The sequence below is a fragment of the Pagrus pagrus genome (genome assembly GCF_965226575.1).
Source record: "Pagrus pagrus genome assembly, chromosome: 12".
NCBI lineage: Eukaryota > Metazoa > Chordata > Actinopteri > Spariformes > Sparidae > Pagrus > Pagrus pagrus.
This window is the reverse complement of record NC_140196.1, coordinates 3,380,658-3,396,614: the sequence shown is the minus strand read 5'-3', so window position 1 is coordinate 3,396,614 and position 15,957 is coordinate 3,380,658. Positions and strand designations below refer to the sequence as shown.

At 42.1% G+C, this 15,957-nt stretch overlaps 2 protein-coding genes across 10 annotated transcripts in view; both read left to right on the top strand.

The window, feature by feature from the left end:
- LOC311266908 (tripartite motif-containing protein 16-like) overlaps positions 1-3,307 on the top strand; it is an 8,264-nt gene extending 4,957 nt beyond the window's left edge. Inside the window, exon 2 of the mRNA XM_084369583.1 lies at positions 1,420-3,307. Coding sequence (XP_084225709.1) covers positions 1,420-3,015 — 1,596 coding nt within the window. The 3' untranslated portion in view covers positions 3,016-3,307. The remainder of the gene's footprint in view (positions 1-1,419) is intronic.
- Positions 3,308-4,423: 1,116 nt separating this feature from the next.
- The window catches only part of zmynd11 (zinc finger, MYND-type containing 11), a 31,834-nt gene continuing 20,300 nt past the window's right edge, over positions 4,424-15,957 (top strand). For 4 of the 9 annotated variants that reach the window (XM_084369577.1, XM_084369573.1, XM_084369571.1 and 1 more), the window contains exons 1-4: positions 4,813-4,909; positions 8,832-8,967; positions 12,981-13,140; positions 15,417-15,440. In XM_084369577.1, the coding sequence (XP_084225703.1) occupies positions 4,867-4,909; positions 8,832-8,967; positions 12,981-13,140; positions 15,417-15,440 (363 nt within the window). In that variant the 5' untranslated portion in view covers positions 4,813-4,866. Of the gene's footprint in view, positions 4,737-4,812; positions 4,910-5,930; positions 5,955-8,831; positions 8,968-12,980; positions 13,141-15,416; positions 15,441-15,957 lie in introns of those variants that run through there. The other 5 variants (XM_084369578.1, XM_084369575.1, XM_084369574.1 and 2 more) reach the window with 4 other exon arrangements.

Here is a 15,957-nt window from a genome sequence, read left to right as displayed (position 1 = left end):
TAGTTAACAACATGTGTTGAGGCTGATGTGAGTCTTCATCATGAAGGTGCAGTGCGTCACACATCAAGGTAAATGTGTGTCGGACCACTGAAAGTGCAGATTGGATCTCTGTTGCCTCCTTCAAACTACAGTCAGCTCTCTGTGTGAAGTTGGTCCATCACACAGGACACATCGTCAGCCCGCTGTAGGAAGTTAAAGTGAGAGTCTTGAAGTTTAACACTCGTCGGTTTACACAGTAAAGATGATAAAATGTCTCCTTGTGATGCACCGGTGTTACGAGTCCTCATCTCTGACACTTCACCTTTTACACCCAGTGGAGAATTACATCATTTACAACTAAAAGAGCTGAAATTATTGTTTCATCAGCCTTTTTTTATTTTGACTTCAGTTTTTCCTCCTTTATTTCAGCTTCAAATCAGCCACGTTTTACAAAAGTCTTGTGGTTTCTTCTGGCCTGATGTGACTTCATGCGTCCACCTGCTGAAGTTCAGCTGACGATGTTGCGTTTGAAGAAGATTCGATTTCAAGATGAAACTTTCACATCAACAGTTTTCAGTCAGCCTGAAATCATTTTAAGGTCCCGATGATGGAAATCAAATGTTTGTCTGTGATCACACGAGGAAACAGACTAAAGTATATCCACTTTACTGATTTATTGATTCATATAAATCATCACATGAACAGCAGAAGCAGCTGATCTGGTTCATTTGTGTCCTTCTGGGTTCAGAGTGACAACAAATATCTGGATTGATGATTTTGGTTTGAAGCTTGAAAAGCTGGTTTGACTCAGGATGATGTTGTGAAACAGAAATGTTGATCATTAAACATGAGAACATTATATTCCAGCGGCTTCAATGTTTCATGACAGGCTCGTTTGATAACTCCCTGTTGAAGGTCCACTGTTTTTATGAGCAGGAAAATAAAACTGAACACAATCTGAGGAAGAGTTAGAGAACTATGGAGCCGTCAGCAAAGCCTGAGGAGCCAAGAAACATTTCACAACTAAAAACTTTGATGTTCTCAAATGTGGAGCAGGTTTTAACTGAGGCTTCGTTGTAAACCAGCGAACAAAGTCCAGAGTCACAGAGCTGCTCCTCGTCCTGGAGTGAACCACAGCTGGATCAGCCCTCCCTCTTCTTCCTGCTCTCAAACACAGCAGCTCCACTCTGTCACTATATCTCCTTGTTCCCTCCCCTTCAGATCTGCACTTTGAATGAGGGTGTAACCAGGAAGTGAAGGAGCTGACGAGCCTCATTCACTGCAGAAGCTCATGTTGTTCAGATCAGAGCTCAGACTAGTTTCAGTTATCAGGAAGTGAAACTCAGACGGTCGTTGACACTCGGAGGTGAAATGGCTCAACAAAACATTCAACTGGACCGGGCAAAGTTCTGCTGTTCCATCTGTTTGGATCTACTGAAGGATCCGGTGGCTATTCCCTGTGGACACAGCTACTGCATGAACTGTATTCAAAGCTACTGGGACACAGAGGATGAGAAGAAAACCCACAGCTGCCCTCAGTGTAGGCAGAGCTTCACACCGAGGCCTGTCCTGGTGAAAAACACCATGTTAGCAGATTTAGTGGAGGAGCTGAAGAAGACTGGACTCCAAGCTGCTCCTGCTGATCTCTGCTATGCTGGACCTGAAGATGTGGCCTGTGATGTCTGCACTGGGAGGAAACTGAAGGCTGTCAAGTCCTGTCTGGTCTGTCTGATCTCTTATTGTGAGAAACATCTGCAGCCTCACTTTGATGTGGCTCAATTCAAGAAACACAAGCTGGTGGAGCCGTCAGAGAAGCTCCAGGAGAACATCTGCTCTCGTCATGATGAGGTGATGAAGATTTTCTGCCGTACTGATCAGCAGACCATCTGTATTTTGTGCTCCATGGACGAACATAAAGGCCACGACACAGTGTCAGCTGCAGCAGAGAGGACTGAGAGGCAGAGAGAGCTGGAGGGGAGTCGACAAAACATCCAGCAGAGAATCCAGGACAGAGAGGAAGATGTGAAGGTGCTTCAACAGGAGGTGGAGGCCATCAATGGCTCTGCTGATAAAGCAGTGGAGCACAGTGAGAAGATCTTCAGCGAGCTGATCCGTCTCATGGAGAAAAGACGCTCTGATGTGAAGCAGCAGGTCAGATCCCAGCAGGAAACTGAAGTGAGTCGAGTCAAAGAGCTTCAGGAGAAGCTGGAGCAAGAGATCACTGAGCTGAAGAGGAAAGACGCTGAGCTGAAGAAGCTCTCACACACAGAGGATCACAACCAGTTTCTACACAACTGCCCCTCACTGTCAGCACTCAGTGAGTCTACACACTCATCCAGCATCAATATCCGTCCTCTGAGATACTTTGAGGATGTGACAGCAGCTGTGTCAGAGGTCAGAGACAAACTACAGGACGTCCTGAGAGAGACAGGGACAAACATCTCACTGACAGTGACTGAAGTGGATGTTTTACTGTCAAACCCACAAACAGAGCCTGAGACCAGAGCTGGACTCTTAAGATATTCACGTAAAATCACACTGGATCCAAACACAGCATACAGACATCTGTTATTATCTGAGGGGAACAGAAAAGTAACATACAGTCAACAACAGTCTTATTCTAGTCACCCAGACAGATTCACTTACTATTGTCAGGTCCTGAGTAGAGAGAGTCTGACTGGACGTTGTTACTGGGAGGTGGAGTGGAGAGGAGGAGTTGAAGTAGCAGTCGCATACAAGAATATCAACAGAGCAGGGGATGCGAGTGGATTTGGACTAAATGACAAATCTTGGATGTTAGATTGTGTCAATGACAGTTATTACTTTCATCACAACAAAGTCCAAACTCCCGTCTCAGGTCCTCGGTCCTCCAGAGTTGGAGTGTACCTGGATCACAGTGCAGGTATTCTGTCCTTCTACAGCGTCTCTGAAACCATCACTCTCCTCCACAGAGTCCAGACCACATTCACTCAGCCTCTCTATGCTGGAGTTCGGGTTTATTATAACGCCACTGCTGAGTTCAGTAAAGTCAAATAGACAGAAGTCATTTAAGGGACAGTGAGTTAAACTCTGAGTTTGAACTCTTAAACTTATTCTGTCTTCATGTTTGTGGCTGATTGTTGTGTGGTGTCTTCACCTGTCAATCAAACATGATGGGCGGTACTTGACATCTCCACATTTCCTGCCTCAGTCTTGTTGCTGTCCTATCTGAATAAATGCCAATAAAAATGTTAGCGTCTCTTAAGGTGGCAGGACCAGTGGGTGTTATTATGATCTTTATCAATAAAGACATTGTTCTTTTTTTCTTTGTCCATATCTGAGATTCTGGTCAAACAAAAGTTACGAGCATGAAATCATTTGAGAGACTGACTCTGATTGTATTTACACATTGAATAAAGTTGTTTTATGATATCACATGTCGTTTTCAAGTTTATTGGACTTCACTTCTAAAATAATACATTAGATTTCAAATCATGTGTTCAGTACAGGAACCCTGAAACAGGTCAGCAAATGGTTTGGGTCCCCGACAAACTTAATTAGTTTATTGTACCATTACAGGTAAAACTACTGCAGTATTTACAGAAGAAGGTATCTTCATGTTAGCAGCTATATGTATGCTGTATTTGCTCAAACGTGAATAAACATCAGAAGGACTTGACGTCCAAAAGACACAAGATGTTCGGACTTTAATTCAGACAGGCTATAATCAATTCCTTTACATCGATTAAACGCAAAAAAGATATTGAGGATCAGGATTATTTTCTCCATCCGGCCAAACTTCTACAAATTTCTCGATTAACACTGACAGATGACGGATAAATTCGGCTTGTGCCAACGGTGTAAAGATGCATTACGTAGTTTTGGGGTAGAAATGTTAATCAGAAGAGAAAGATTTTCTGATTTTCTTATAAAACAACAACGACAGTTTCATACTGTTTGACTTTGTTTATATTTGGCGGACCCTGCCACCTTTCTATCATCAAACTCAGGATGTTAATGATTAATCATTCATCGATTAATTGCCCTTTAACCGACTAAAAATGTCTTTATCGACATGAACAGATGGGCACATCCAGAAGTATCTTACAGTAATGGATTACAGCTGCTTGAGTTTCAAATACATCCAAATAAAACACAATATACTGGTATGAGAAAAAATATTGAATTGGATTTTGTTTGTTTTCTAAAGGAAAAATGTTCAACATGTCATATATCAGTAACGATTAATCAGTAATCGATTGATAAGGCAGCCGCCTATCGATTAAAGAAATTACTTTTAAACTTCCATCTCGTATTGTCGATTAAGACATTTTCAATCGGTTAAACTGCTAAGGCCGATTAATCGATCCATGATTAATCATTAACATCCCTCAGCGGCTGTGTGGGTTCAGCCATGTTCACGTCAGCTCGTGTGTTTCTCAGACGTGACACCTGACATGTGAATTATGACACCTGACGTGTGAACGTGGCCCTCGCTCCGGCTGCTGGCTCCCAGGTACGAGGTGCAGTGAGCCGGATACAACACTAGAGTTCTCCCTCCGCCTCGGCAGCTCCGCTCGGCTCGGCTCGGCTCGGCGTCCTGTGTTTACCTCCCAGCCCCAGCGCTGCTGTACTGTGGCCAGCTGGACACAAACCACACATCCAAACAGCCCTCAACTTAGCCCGAAAAAATACTAATGTAAGCTGCCCTCGCTCTTCAATCCTTCGCGGATTTTTTGCCCCTGCAGCGCCCGTGTGTTAGCGACACCGTAGCAAAGGTGAGTTTGAATCCGTATTCGTATGAAAAGCGGCACACGCTCAATGACAACACTGCGGCTAACGCTAGCTAGCAACCAGAGGCGCTAGCTACCGTTAGCCTAGCAGTGGGGCTGCCTTTCCTATCCCGTGATGGAGGTTTGTGAACATGGCGCCCTCCAAAACAAACGAGCAGGTAGCCTGTTAGCCAACTGTGGTTTATTTTTTTTTGCTGTTTTGTGACGATGGGTAGAGCTGCATGTGTTCTAGAAATACTACCATCTCATCGCTTTGGTTGTGAATCATGTCTAGGATCGCTGACAAGTTGGCTAGCTTCGGTTTACCAGGCAGCCAGTTAGCTGCGTAACAGTTTGCTAGCAGCGCTAACAAAAAATGAAGTCCTCACGATAGCCTTCCTGCCAGCCAACCATTAATTTTACGTGTTGTTTCAGGGGTTTGTGTTATTATTCGACTCATGAGCGATGTGAATCACCTGGTTTAAGTTATTTAAAACAAGTTAAATCGGCCCTTTTTCTCTTGACAAGCGTCAGTTAGCTAGCCTGCTAGTAACGTCAGCTAACGCTAAAATCAGCTTCTTGAATGCCCGTGGCCTTCCACTGCTACCTTCTTTGTTACCAAATCTACCAGTGGTGCTTGGTTTACGAGTCAGTTAGGACATTTGTTGATGAGTTTTTAATGACAATACGATAATCCAGGTCTTATTTGATAGAACGGGCCATTTGCTCTCCTCGTATCGGTTGTCAATCTGGTTGCTATTAGCTGGCTAACGGTGAATGGCAGATGCTAAAATGTTTTGACAGCCCCGCATCCTTCACACCTGTGCGACTCTCATAGTTGAATTCATTGATAACATAACCACCAGGGACGATTGTTGATTTGGGGTGACGTCTGGAGGAGTGTCAGGTTTTCTCACAGGGGAAACAACAGCGCCGTGGTGGCTCTTTGTTTACCCTGGGAGCCACGAAACCCTCTCAACCTGAGCGGGCTGTCTTGTAATTGGACTCAAGTGTCGCACACCTTGTCTAATTGATCGGGGAGCACGTTGGCCTGCAGAACCACCGTCCTGTCACCGTGTAGTGTGAGCTGTCTGGAGACGAGAGGTGCAGGCCCGCAGCCCAGTGCCAGACGGAGGTGTCTGGGCTGTACACATGCCAGCACAGGAGACACATGTGGAGGAGGGAGAGCTGCGGTGGCCATGCTGCCTTGGCATCATGGCACAGGTGTCTCTCTGTCACACCGACTGCACTTGACACAGAATGGAGGAGCTCACATTACTCACTGTCACCTCACTGCTCCTGCTTCCTCTTTATCCTGCAAACGTCTGTGCACCAGTATCAGAATGTAATTACTAGGTTGATTTCCCACTCACTGTGGCTTTTCTTAGAGGATAAGTTCACCCCCGTGCTGATGGAAAGTCGGGTGAGGTTGCAAATCCACTAAACATTTCTGGAGCTTCAGGGGAAAACAGTGTTGCAGCGTTTTCCTAAACAACTGAAGTAGATGGGGACTTGTTTTAAAGTGTAAAAAAAAAAAACGATATATCGGCTCCGGACAGCTCATCCAGAATAATCTCCAGAAGCCCTGAGATCCCAAATTGTTTTGAAAAGAAAATATTTACAACTTCGACAGGTCAAGCTTGTACACCAACCTCAGATAAAGTGTGTGCTACAGAATATATTTGGGATTTTTGGGACTTTTAAACACAAATCCTCATCTACTCCAGTTGTTTCAGAGAAGGCTGATTTGCTGCGAAACTCCGAAAATGTTTTGTGGACTAGGAAACTTCACCCCACTTTCCATCGGCATGTTGGAGATGAGATTAAGACTGAATTTTTAACTTTTGAGCGAATTTATCCTTTAACCGAGAGGACGATTTAAGTCGTGATGGCTGAAAGATGTTGCTCCACCTCGCCACTTAGTTCTGCAAAGCGCTGTGCACACTAAACACTTAAATTAGAGCTGCAGCGGTCAGTCAACTGAAGGTTAAGTCATTTTTCAAGCATATATGTAAACATTTGCTGGTTCCAGCTCCTTAATTGTGAGTATTTGCTGCTTTCTCGCTGTTGTTTCTCACAGTAAATGAAGAGTCTTTGTGTTCTGGACTGTTGGTTTGGACAAAAGACGACATTTCAAGCACTATTTTTGGACATTTTATCGACTTATTGATTAAACATGAAAAGAATCAGCAGATGAATGAACAATTAATGTAACTGCTGCCGTCCTAAAATACACAGCGAAGGAAAAAAGAATGTAATGTTTCCGTGTTGGCGTCCAAGTAATCATACCATTTCAATCAACAATACCACTTCTGCTTTTTTCTTTTGGGCAGACGCTGCAAAAACCTTTCATTTCACAAGTGACATCAGTGTAGAAATCCTGTGGAAACCACATTGTTGCATCCAGTGCGGCTGCTCATTCACTTAGAAAAGCCAGATTTGGTGATGTCTGAACGTCTGGGTGTTTGTAGTCAGTTTCATTTTTCCGGCACTTTGTTTCTTTTATAAATTATATATTTTTTTAACCAAAAACAAATCTAATAGAGACAATCCAGTCACATTTAGAGAAGTCCAGATGGAAACAGTGATTGCTTTTGGTCATCCTGACTCGCAGCCTTAGTATCAGATGCATCTGGCTGATATTTGTCTCAGAGCCACTCTGAAGTATAAAACACGATGCTTAAAAGGCTGATTATATCACACACCACCGATATGTGAACCACTACATTTCTAGACAATATACTGCATACTGCATTTTGCCTGTTTGATGCGCCTGTCCACATGCTTTGTGTTGATTTTAGCTTCATTTGCATTATTTTTGGTTAATTTGCTTTCAGCACCAAATAGGTCGATAATTTTCTTGCGGAAATGATTTCACGCCGCACCCCGCGGTGCACGCTCTCGTGAGAAATGTGTGAAGATGAACGTCCTCTCTCGACATCTGTCGCAGCCTCCTCTACCACCAAGTGCACTAAAAGCCAAGAGTCTTCCTCTGTGTCATTCTGAGCATTACTATGGTTAGCTTCTGGCTGTGATTTATGAAAGTGACATCTTAAGTTTCACGGATGGTTTAGAGGAGGACCGCATAAAATTGGATTTGAATTTCTCAAGATGTTTGGGGAGAGCCAGGCCTGTGCACCGCAGTAAAGAGGCAGACCAGTATTATTCAGAAGCTTTGATGGTCTCTCCGACGCTTCCTTGTCAAATTTCTCTTGACATTTTCCGATGTTTGTTTTGATATCCTCGTGGCATCGAGGGAAAACGTATGAGGTATTAAGAATGACAACAAGGCAGTCGTGATATAAATACTTCTCCACTGATGTTATCAACACAGTCATATATATATCGCTGATTCAGATGAGTTGGGGATGATTCAGTGATGAGTTTAGAAATATGGTCAAGGAGGATTAGATGTTGAAAGCCATGAAATAACCTCGGCACACATCACCTCGGTGTTTTTTCTCTGAAGCCTGGAGCTCAAATAACACGATTGTGGAAGTGGGAGTTTTTCTTTCGAGGAAGTCGGCCTCCGCAAGTCTGGACGGATTCTGTTGTTTGCCGACCAACGCGTACACAACAGAGCTGCGTCAGGTAGTTCAGGGATCCTGTGCAGGATGGATAAGCATATAATCTGACTAATTTCCTGGTCCAGATAAGAATTGATCAGAGATTTGCTTCCAAACAGGAGCCCTTGTTCTGTTTTCTAAAATATATTCTAGAGATTCATGATATGAATCAGCTGAAGCCGATAATCGATAACTTCTCATGATCGACACCGATGAGATAACCGATAATATTTTACACCTGAGGGTAAGAGAGGCCCAGATGCAGTGAGCAGAGATGGAGGATTTAATTAAAACTCTAATAAGATGTGTAGTGTAAACACATGCAGACTTTTTCTGTCCTCTCTGAGCACTTGCAGAAAATGTGTGGCACATTGCCGTCGTGTTGTCTTCCTTCCTCCTTCTTCTTTGTCGTCTTCTTCTTCGCGGCCTCCTCTGTGACAACTCAAGTACACTTAAACCTGCTTTTCAATCACGGAACAAAAGAAAGCACCTCTGCTGATTTATATATATTTTTTTTTATCTTGTTTTCCCACAGTTGTGATGAATAAGGAAATCATGTCACGTGTGGTGAAGAAGAGGCAGGCGGACCCCAAGGTGGTCCAGTATGTGTGGGCGGCCATCGAGGTCATCCGCAACCAGAAACAAATTGCAAACATGGACAGGATCTCCAAGTAAGTTCACCACGGATAGGACAGAGATGATGGTGTGTGTCTTTAAAGTTCACACCATACTGTTGATGATACTTTAAAGCTTCTTAAAAAGCAGTCAGAGTCCTGTGTCACCATGCAGGCAGCTTGAGTGTTTTTTTAAAATTTGGTGTTCACAGCGCTGAAAACTGAGCTCAGCGGCCATGTGTCCCTCTAGAAACAAAGCCCAGACTGCTCTGGATAATCCACAGACCTCACTGTAAACACTTTTCACAGTGACTGTGTTTTTTGTGGGGCTGTTGAAGTCGAAGTGACAGGAAAAATAGAGAACAGAGTGGAGAGACTAATGACATCTTTTCATTATGAGTAAATGTGTTGCATCCTGGCCCACTCAAATGCACTGTGCTGCTGCGAGGAGTTTTATCTGACTTAAAAAACATAACTAAACCTTTTTTTGAGCCGCTGTGTCGGCCAGTTTATGGTTGCTGCTTACAGGTGTTCCCTGAAGCTCCCGATTCAAAGGGTTTCAGGTGATTCAGGTGGTTACAGTACCTGAGGGGAGAAAACGGCATCACACACAGACACGTTATCACTTGAACCCAACTGCATCTAGACATTTTGTGCTACGTCAAACATTTCCAAGTTTTAATTGATCACATTTAGTTTATAAATTTACAAGAATAGTAAAAGAGTCCATTATAAATATTGTTGCCATTTTTAAGTCAATTTATTTTTTGCGTCGATCCGTTACTTGATTCAACTCTAAACTTGTTTGTTCGGGGCAAACGGGTGGCACAGGAGTCATTACTGGTTATGTTGCCTTTGGTTTATTTGTCTGCTCCAGTGGAGGGATTGCTCATGTTTGTGTTGAAATTAGTTATAAAAAGCTTGCGATCAGAAGACTACAGTCACTTGAAGAACTCTTATTGATTATCGTCTTTAATTTTCTTTTGAAAATTGAAGAAAATGTCCAAAGTGACGTCTTCAAAATACTGTTTTTGTCCAAAACAGAAAGATGTATACGTCTGGAATGACTGTAAAAGCAGGAAAACTCACGTTTCTGAATGTTTGGTGTTTTTGCTCGATTAAACAGCTGACTGCCTAATCAATCGTCAAAATAGTTGCTGATTAGTTTTCTGTCGAATCACCTAATTGTTGGGGGCGATGATGATGTTACAGTGGTTCAGTTGAGGCCTGTTGGCGCTCGGTGCCACACCAGGCAGCGATCAATAGTTACAGTGACGTTCTCCAGCCGCTGTTCTCTCATTGCGATTCTTGCCATGAAGTCAGCCATCATATACAGTCTAGACTCAGAGTTTGGCTTCATGGTGCTTGAACCACGATTGTTGTATCTCGCATCGTTCAAACTATGCAAATCGATGACAAACCGACCGCGGCAGACCTCCTCGCTGACCTGTCGCTGCTCTCGGTCGGCGGATGCAGCGGAGGACTAAATGAAACACTTAGCACATCTCATACGGCAAGTTGGCGAGCACCTTGAGGCTGGCTGCGTGCCAAATGAATACTGGCGGCGAGCGGCTGTTGTCATGGCAACACGGAGCAGCGGCATGCAACGGATAGCCCCAGCTCTCCCGCTGTGCACAACCCCCCTCCACACCTCCACACCTCCACTATATCCAGTCCCAGTGTAGCTTAATTTCACCAGGCGGCCTTTGTGGCTCGAAGGGGTGATGACTTTGGTTTTGTTGAAACAGAGGAGAGTGAAGTCGGCGAGGCAGCGGCGAATAATTAACCGCCTTCTATCACATGGCTGGAAATGTAATCTCCTTGTATGACAGGGTCACAGCCACAGCGGTCAGGCTGCTTAAAATCAATTAGTTAATGATGAACCCAGCTAATTGCTCATTTACTGAATCTGGTATGTGTTTAACCGACTGTAAAGTTTGTGGATTTTTTTCATTCTGAGATTTACTTTTATTTACATTTTTGTATTTAAATCGATCAGTTGTTTTTTGTTGTAAAATTTAATAAGTAAGATGAAATAAACCAAGTACACTAGAGTGAACTGGCAGTTAAAGCCAATACTGTTGTGATGAGAGCTGAAGTGATTAATGGATCAGGCTGTTGACAGGAAATTAATTAACAAGTGTGTCAATATTTTTAAGAACAAATGAAACTCCTCAAATTTGCTCCGTGTCTGATATAATTCTTAACTAGTTATATTTGAGTTTTAAATTATTTGTCAATATATGTATTAGTTGTCAAGTATTACATTAATTGCGAACTGTTTTTAATTAATTAGTTTGACTCATTTTTTAAAGAAAAAAAGTCCTAATTCTTTGATTCCAGCTTCCTAAATGTGAATATTTTTTGGTTTCTTTACTCCTCTTTGACAGTAAACTGAATATTTTTTGGTTTTCTACTATATGAGACATTGAGGACGACGACGACGACTTGGACTTGGACTGAAACAGTGATCGATATTTTTCACCATTTTCTGTCATTTTAGAGACCAAACAACTAATTGATGAATTGAGAAAATAATCAACAGATTATTAAATTATCATTTATGAAAGCATGTTGCAAGTTCAGTATATCAGCTGATGTGGCTCAGGAGCAGAAGTTAGTTTTGTGATCGATATCTGAATATATTCATGAAGTGTAGATACAATCCATGGCTCGGTGCAGTCAGGCTCTTCTTCTTTGGTGTTAATAAGGATTTTCAAAGTGTGATCTCACCCCTGAATGAACCTCTTACGTGGATACCTGTGATTCCTGTGCTGAAAACCCTGATGTGTTTTCCTTTTTAATTAGACACAAGTTGGGATATGAAATTAATCTTTATTTTGCTGCCCTATAATTTAATTAAGTGCTATAAAATGTGAATGCAGCGTTGTAATTCTGGAAGGTTTTATTATATTTTTGTTCATGTAGGAGCCCAGATTGTGTTAAAAGTAAATGTTCTCAGCACTTTATCACAATTAGACACAGATTAAAGTTGTGAATTTAATTCTGAGCAGTCAGGGCTGCACAATTGAATGGAAATGTTATCAAAATCGCAACACAGTGGAGTGCAATGTTCACATCGCAGAGGCTACAATTTGTTGTAAAACGTGTGAAAAGCAGCCTCATAATGAAGCACTGTAGTGCTGCAGAGATGCTCTGGCCTACAAATCTTGTTCTTTACATCATGTTTGTTGGTACACACCTCAACAAAGGTCACATCATCGTGATTTTTATTCCCACTAAGCGTGAATCCCATCCCAATCGTTACCTGTCAAAACATATTTTTTAACGTATAGGATATGTGGAATATAAGAGCAGTAAAAGATAAAGATGTCAGTCTCAGACATTTAATAGTTCTTGTTTTGTTTGTTCTGGTCGGACCTCTTCAGGGTTCTCTGGTACTCTGGTTTCAGAACCTTTGCTTTAAGTAATCCTATCTGACTTGTGTTCACCTCACAGACACACTGTAGGCCTCTCCATTGTAACTCGGGAGTAAATACAGACTCTCACCTGATTCCCCACTGACATATTCTGTTCGTTGGCCGACTGCCACAGTGGAGGATACATGACCTTGTTCAGAGCAGTTCACTGCCAGTCAGCAGGCGGCTGCAGGAATCAAGTGGGCCATTATCTGAATCGCTTGTGCTCCCAAGCTGGAAAATGTGGGAGCAACACAGAGGAGGAAATGGATGAGAGAGACTGTCTCTGCTTGTAATTTTGAACCACATGTATCTTTAATCTGTTTCTCGGGTAGTATAAATATAGTTTATAGAGCGTTGGGGTATTGTTGGTGGAAAATTACAAGCAGCAAGTAATTTTAAGACCATAGGAAAAAAAAGCATCTCGCTCTCAGCTCTCAGCTCTCTGAGTGATGATCATGTACACCGTTATTAGAGCTGGTTCCCTGTGATGTAAATGGTTCTGAGCTTTACTTGACCCATAAACAACCTTTTCAACTTTCAGTTTTATGACAGCAGCACTAATCCAAGTTGCCGAGGTCTCCATCTACAACATCAGCACTGCTGCCACTGCATATTTGTTCAATTACTCCTCAATCTCCACCTGTTCAGGTACCTGAGCCGTGTGTTTGGCATGCACCCGAAGGAGACTGCCAGACAGCTGAGCTTGGCTGTGAAGGACGGCCTCGTTGTGGAGACCCTGACTGTTGGCTGCAAGGGCTCCAAGGCCGGCATCGAGCAGGAAGGATACTGGCTGCCGGGGGATGAGATGGTAAGTTTGACAGGTTGCTAACACAAGCAGCAGTGAACAATGAATCCTGAATCTAGATTCTGTTGTTAGTCACCGAAAGAAAGTGAGCAAATTTATCCTTTTTTATGTTCGGTATTTGTCTCTTTGGTGCCTGTGTGTTCACATTGTGGGCAACTTTTTAAAGAAATCACTAAAAGTTCAAAGTTTCCCAAAGAGCTGAATGTTAAAGTAAACTTCAAAAGTTTGACAACAACTTATTAACCCTATATTAATATTAATTTATATAAATATTAATACCCTTCACTGTTTCCAGAGCCTGAAGTGATGACATTCAAATTCTGTTTTTTGACCAAAACTCAAAGATATCCAGTATACAGTCGTGTATGACAAAGTCAAAGGCAGAAATCATCATTTGAAGAGCTGGAACCAGACAAAGTCTGACATTTTAAGAGCTTAAAAGATTACTCAAACAATTATTCAAATTATAATAATTACATAATTATATACCAAGTAGTAAAAGATTACTTTTTGTTGTCAGTCTCTTAATTGTTGGCAGCTCTTAAAGGTTACATTTAATTAATAGATTCAAATCTCACAAACAACATTTGTTGCATCACGATTGGAAGGTTTTCAGTTTTCAATTATATTAATAGACTTATTTTTTCTTTGCTTTAGTTTCCTGATTCCAGATAACTGCTTCAGTTTATAACTGAGTTATCTGACAGAAGTAGAAATATACAAATGCAGTAATAAATATTGTCCATGTCTGTAATAAATTCTGAGAATATCGGCGAGTGATCCACCTTCTAAATTTGATCTTTTTTCTCAATTTTTAAAATGCCCTGTAGACTACAGCCAGACTTGCATTACCCTATAAATCTCTCCATTTGCCCCATTAAAACACAATAATGCATCGAAGGCAAATGGTTGGTATTTCCTGACCTGAGGATTAGACTCTTTTCTAAAAATAAAAGTAAAACAATGCTAAAATTGGTCGCTAAATATACCTGGACAGCCTCCTTCCACCAAGTCTGTATGTGGGAAACAGTGAGTGGTGAACCTACAACATGATCCCTGTTTGAGACCACCACACTGACTGTGGGATCAGGGTGTAACCACCCATCTGTCAAGCTGCTCACAGTGTGAACACAGTGTTAACAGAGACGCAGCACGCAGACGTTACATGCAGCAAATATAACTGTTGTACTTTGAGGACGATGGAGTAGCTAAACAGGAGAGGTAGAAAAATGATATTTCGGCCAAATCAGGTACTTCAGCGGTTAGCTCTGTGTGTACATAACTGCGCAGCCAACCATTAAACACATCCAAACACACACACACTGCGGTGCAACGCTGTGATATTACATTTTTCTTTTTTCACGTGAACTTGCTGTTTTCATTTTCTCTTATTTCCCCTGTTAGCTGTGAGCAGCAGTTCACAGTGTAGTGATGCTCTCAGTCGTCATTTCACAGTGTATCAGCGCTACCTGGGGGAGAACCCTCGTGCCTTTTACCATTTGTAATGCAAAGAGCACTTAATGGATTACTGTGCAAGTGGCATTAACATGTATTTGGTGGCTGCTTTAATCCCAGTGCTTTCTGCACCAGGGTACTAACACTATCTGGTATGCTTCACCCATTAAATTACATGAGCACCAGCCGTGAAATATCATGCAGGAAAAACAGAATGTAACTGATGTGATTTGAATCAGAATAATAATAATATGATGGGAAAGTAATCTTTTCTTAGCTCTAACAGGAGATAGTGTGCTTTAAGTTTAACTCCTCCAATTTTACACGGTAATGTGTGTTTACAGGTCTTGGAGAGTACTACTGCATATGTGGAAAAAAGAAGTATAAAGCCTGTGATGAAATCTGATAAACTGCATCCATTTGTTGCATTGTGGGTAATGTAGTGAGTGACATCACTGGAGGATATTAATTACATGCAGCTTCGTCTGGAGCCACAAAAGGCTTTATATGATTTTTTTCACATATGTAGTAGTACTCTCCAAACATACGTAAACAAAACATGTTCCAGTTGACTCAACGTACATTTTTTGAGATGAAATCATGGCGTGAAAATCGAGGGAAAAAATCATGTGAATTGGGGAATTACATTTTTATAGTGTCTGTCTGTACTGTGTGGTGTCATCACTCATCACACATTATTTACACGATCTGTTTTTATAAAATCTGTTGGTCTCTGAGGACATGACACTGTTGTCCAGCGGAGCTCAGGTCGTTTTAGCAGCAGGACTTTTAAACACTACTCTCTGAATCACTTGCAATCACAGGAGCCGAAAGCCGAGGGAAGCAAGGTAAGGGCTGCATTGTTCTTTTCAAATTCAGGGTTTGTTCTTCATTCGATCACTTCATTTTTTTCCCCCCTCTCAACTAACATCATTCTGTGAGAAATCGGTTCTGCCACATGCAGTGCAGTCAGGGATTTGAGTGAATCTTTTTATGCAGGTTGCAGATAAACTAAACAGCATACACGTACGTTCTGGTTAGTGCACAGGTTGTGGGCTGTATTAAAATCACATGGGAGGCTTTCAGTGCCAGTGGCGAGAAATTCAGTCGTCTTGCACTATGTAATGCTTGTGATTGAGTCTGCTCGCTGCAGCTGAAATGAAATTAAAAAAACAAGGTGGAAGCTGAAACCATATCAGGTTTCCATTTGAAAAATGTCTCTGCATGCAGGCCTACAGTCCCGTATTAACACACTGCCAGAAGCTATTTGCTGTCATTCAGTTAAACTGTAAAAAGCTTCATGAAAGTCCATTGCAGCGCTGTGTATACGTGGCCAAATTTCTTGTGGAAGTGATCAGTGATCTT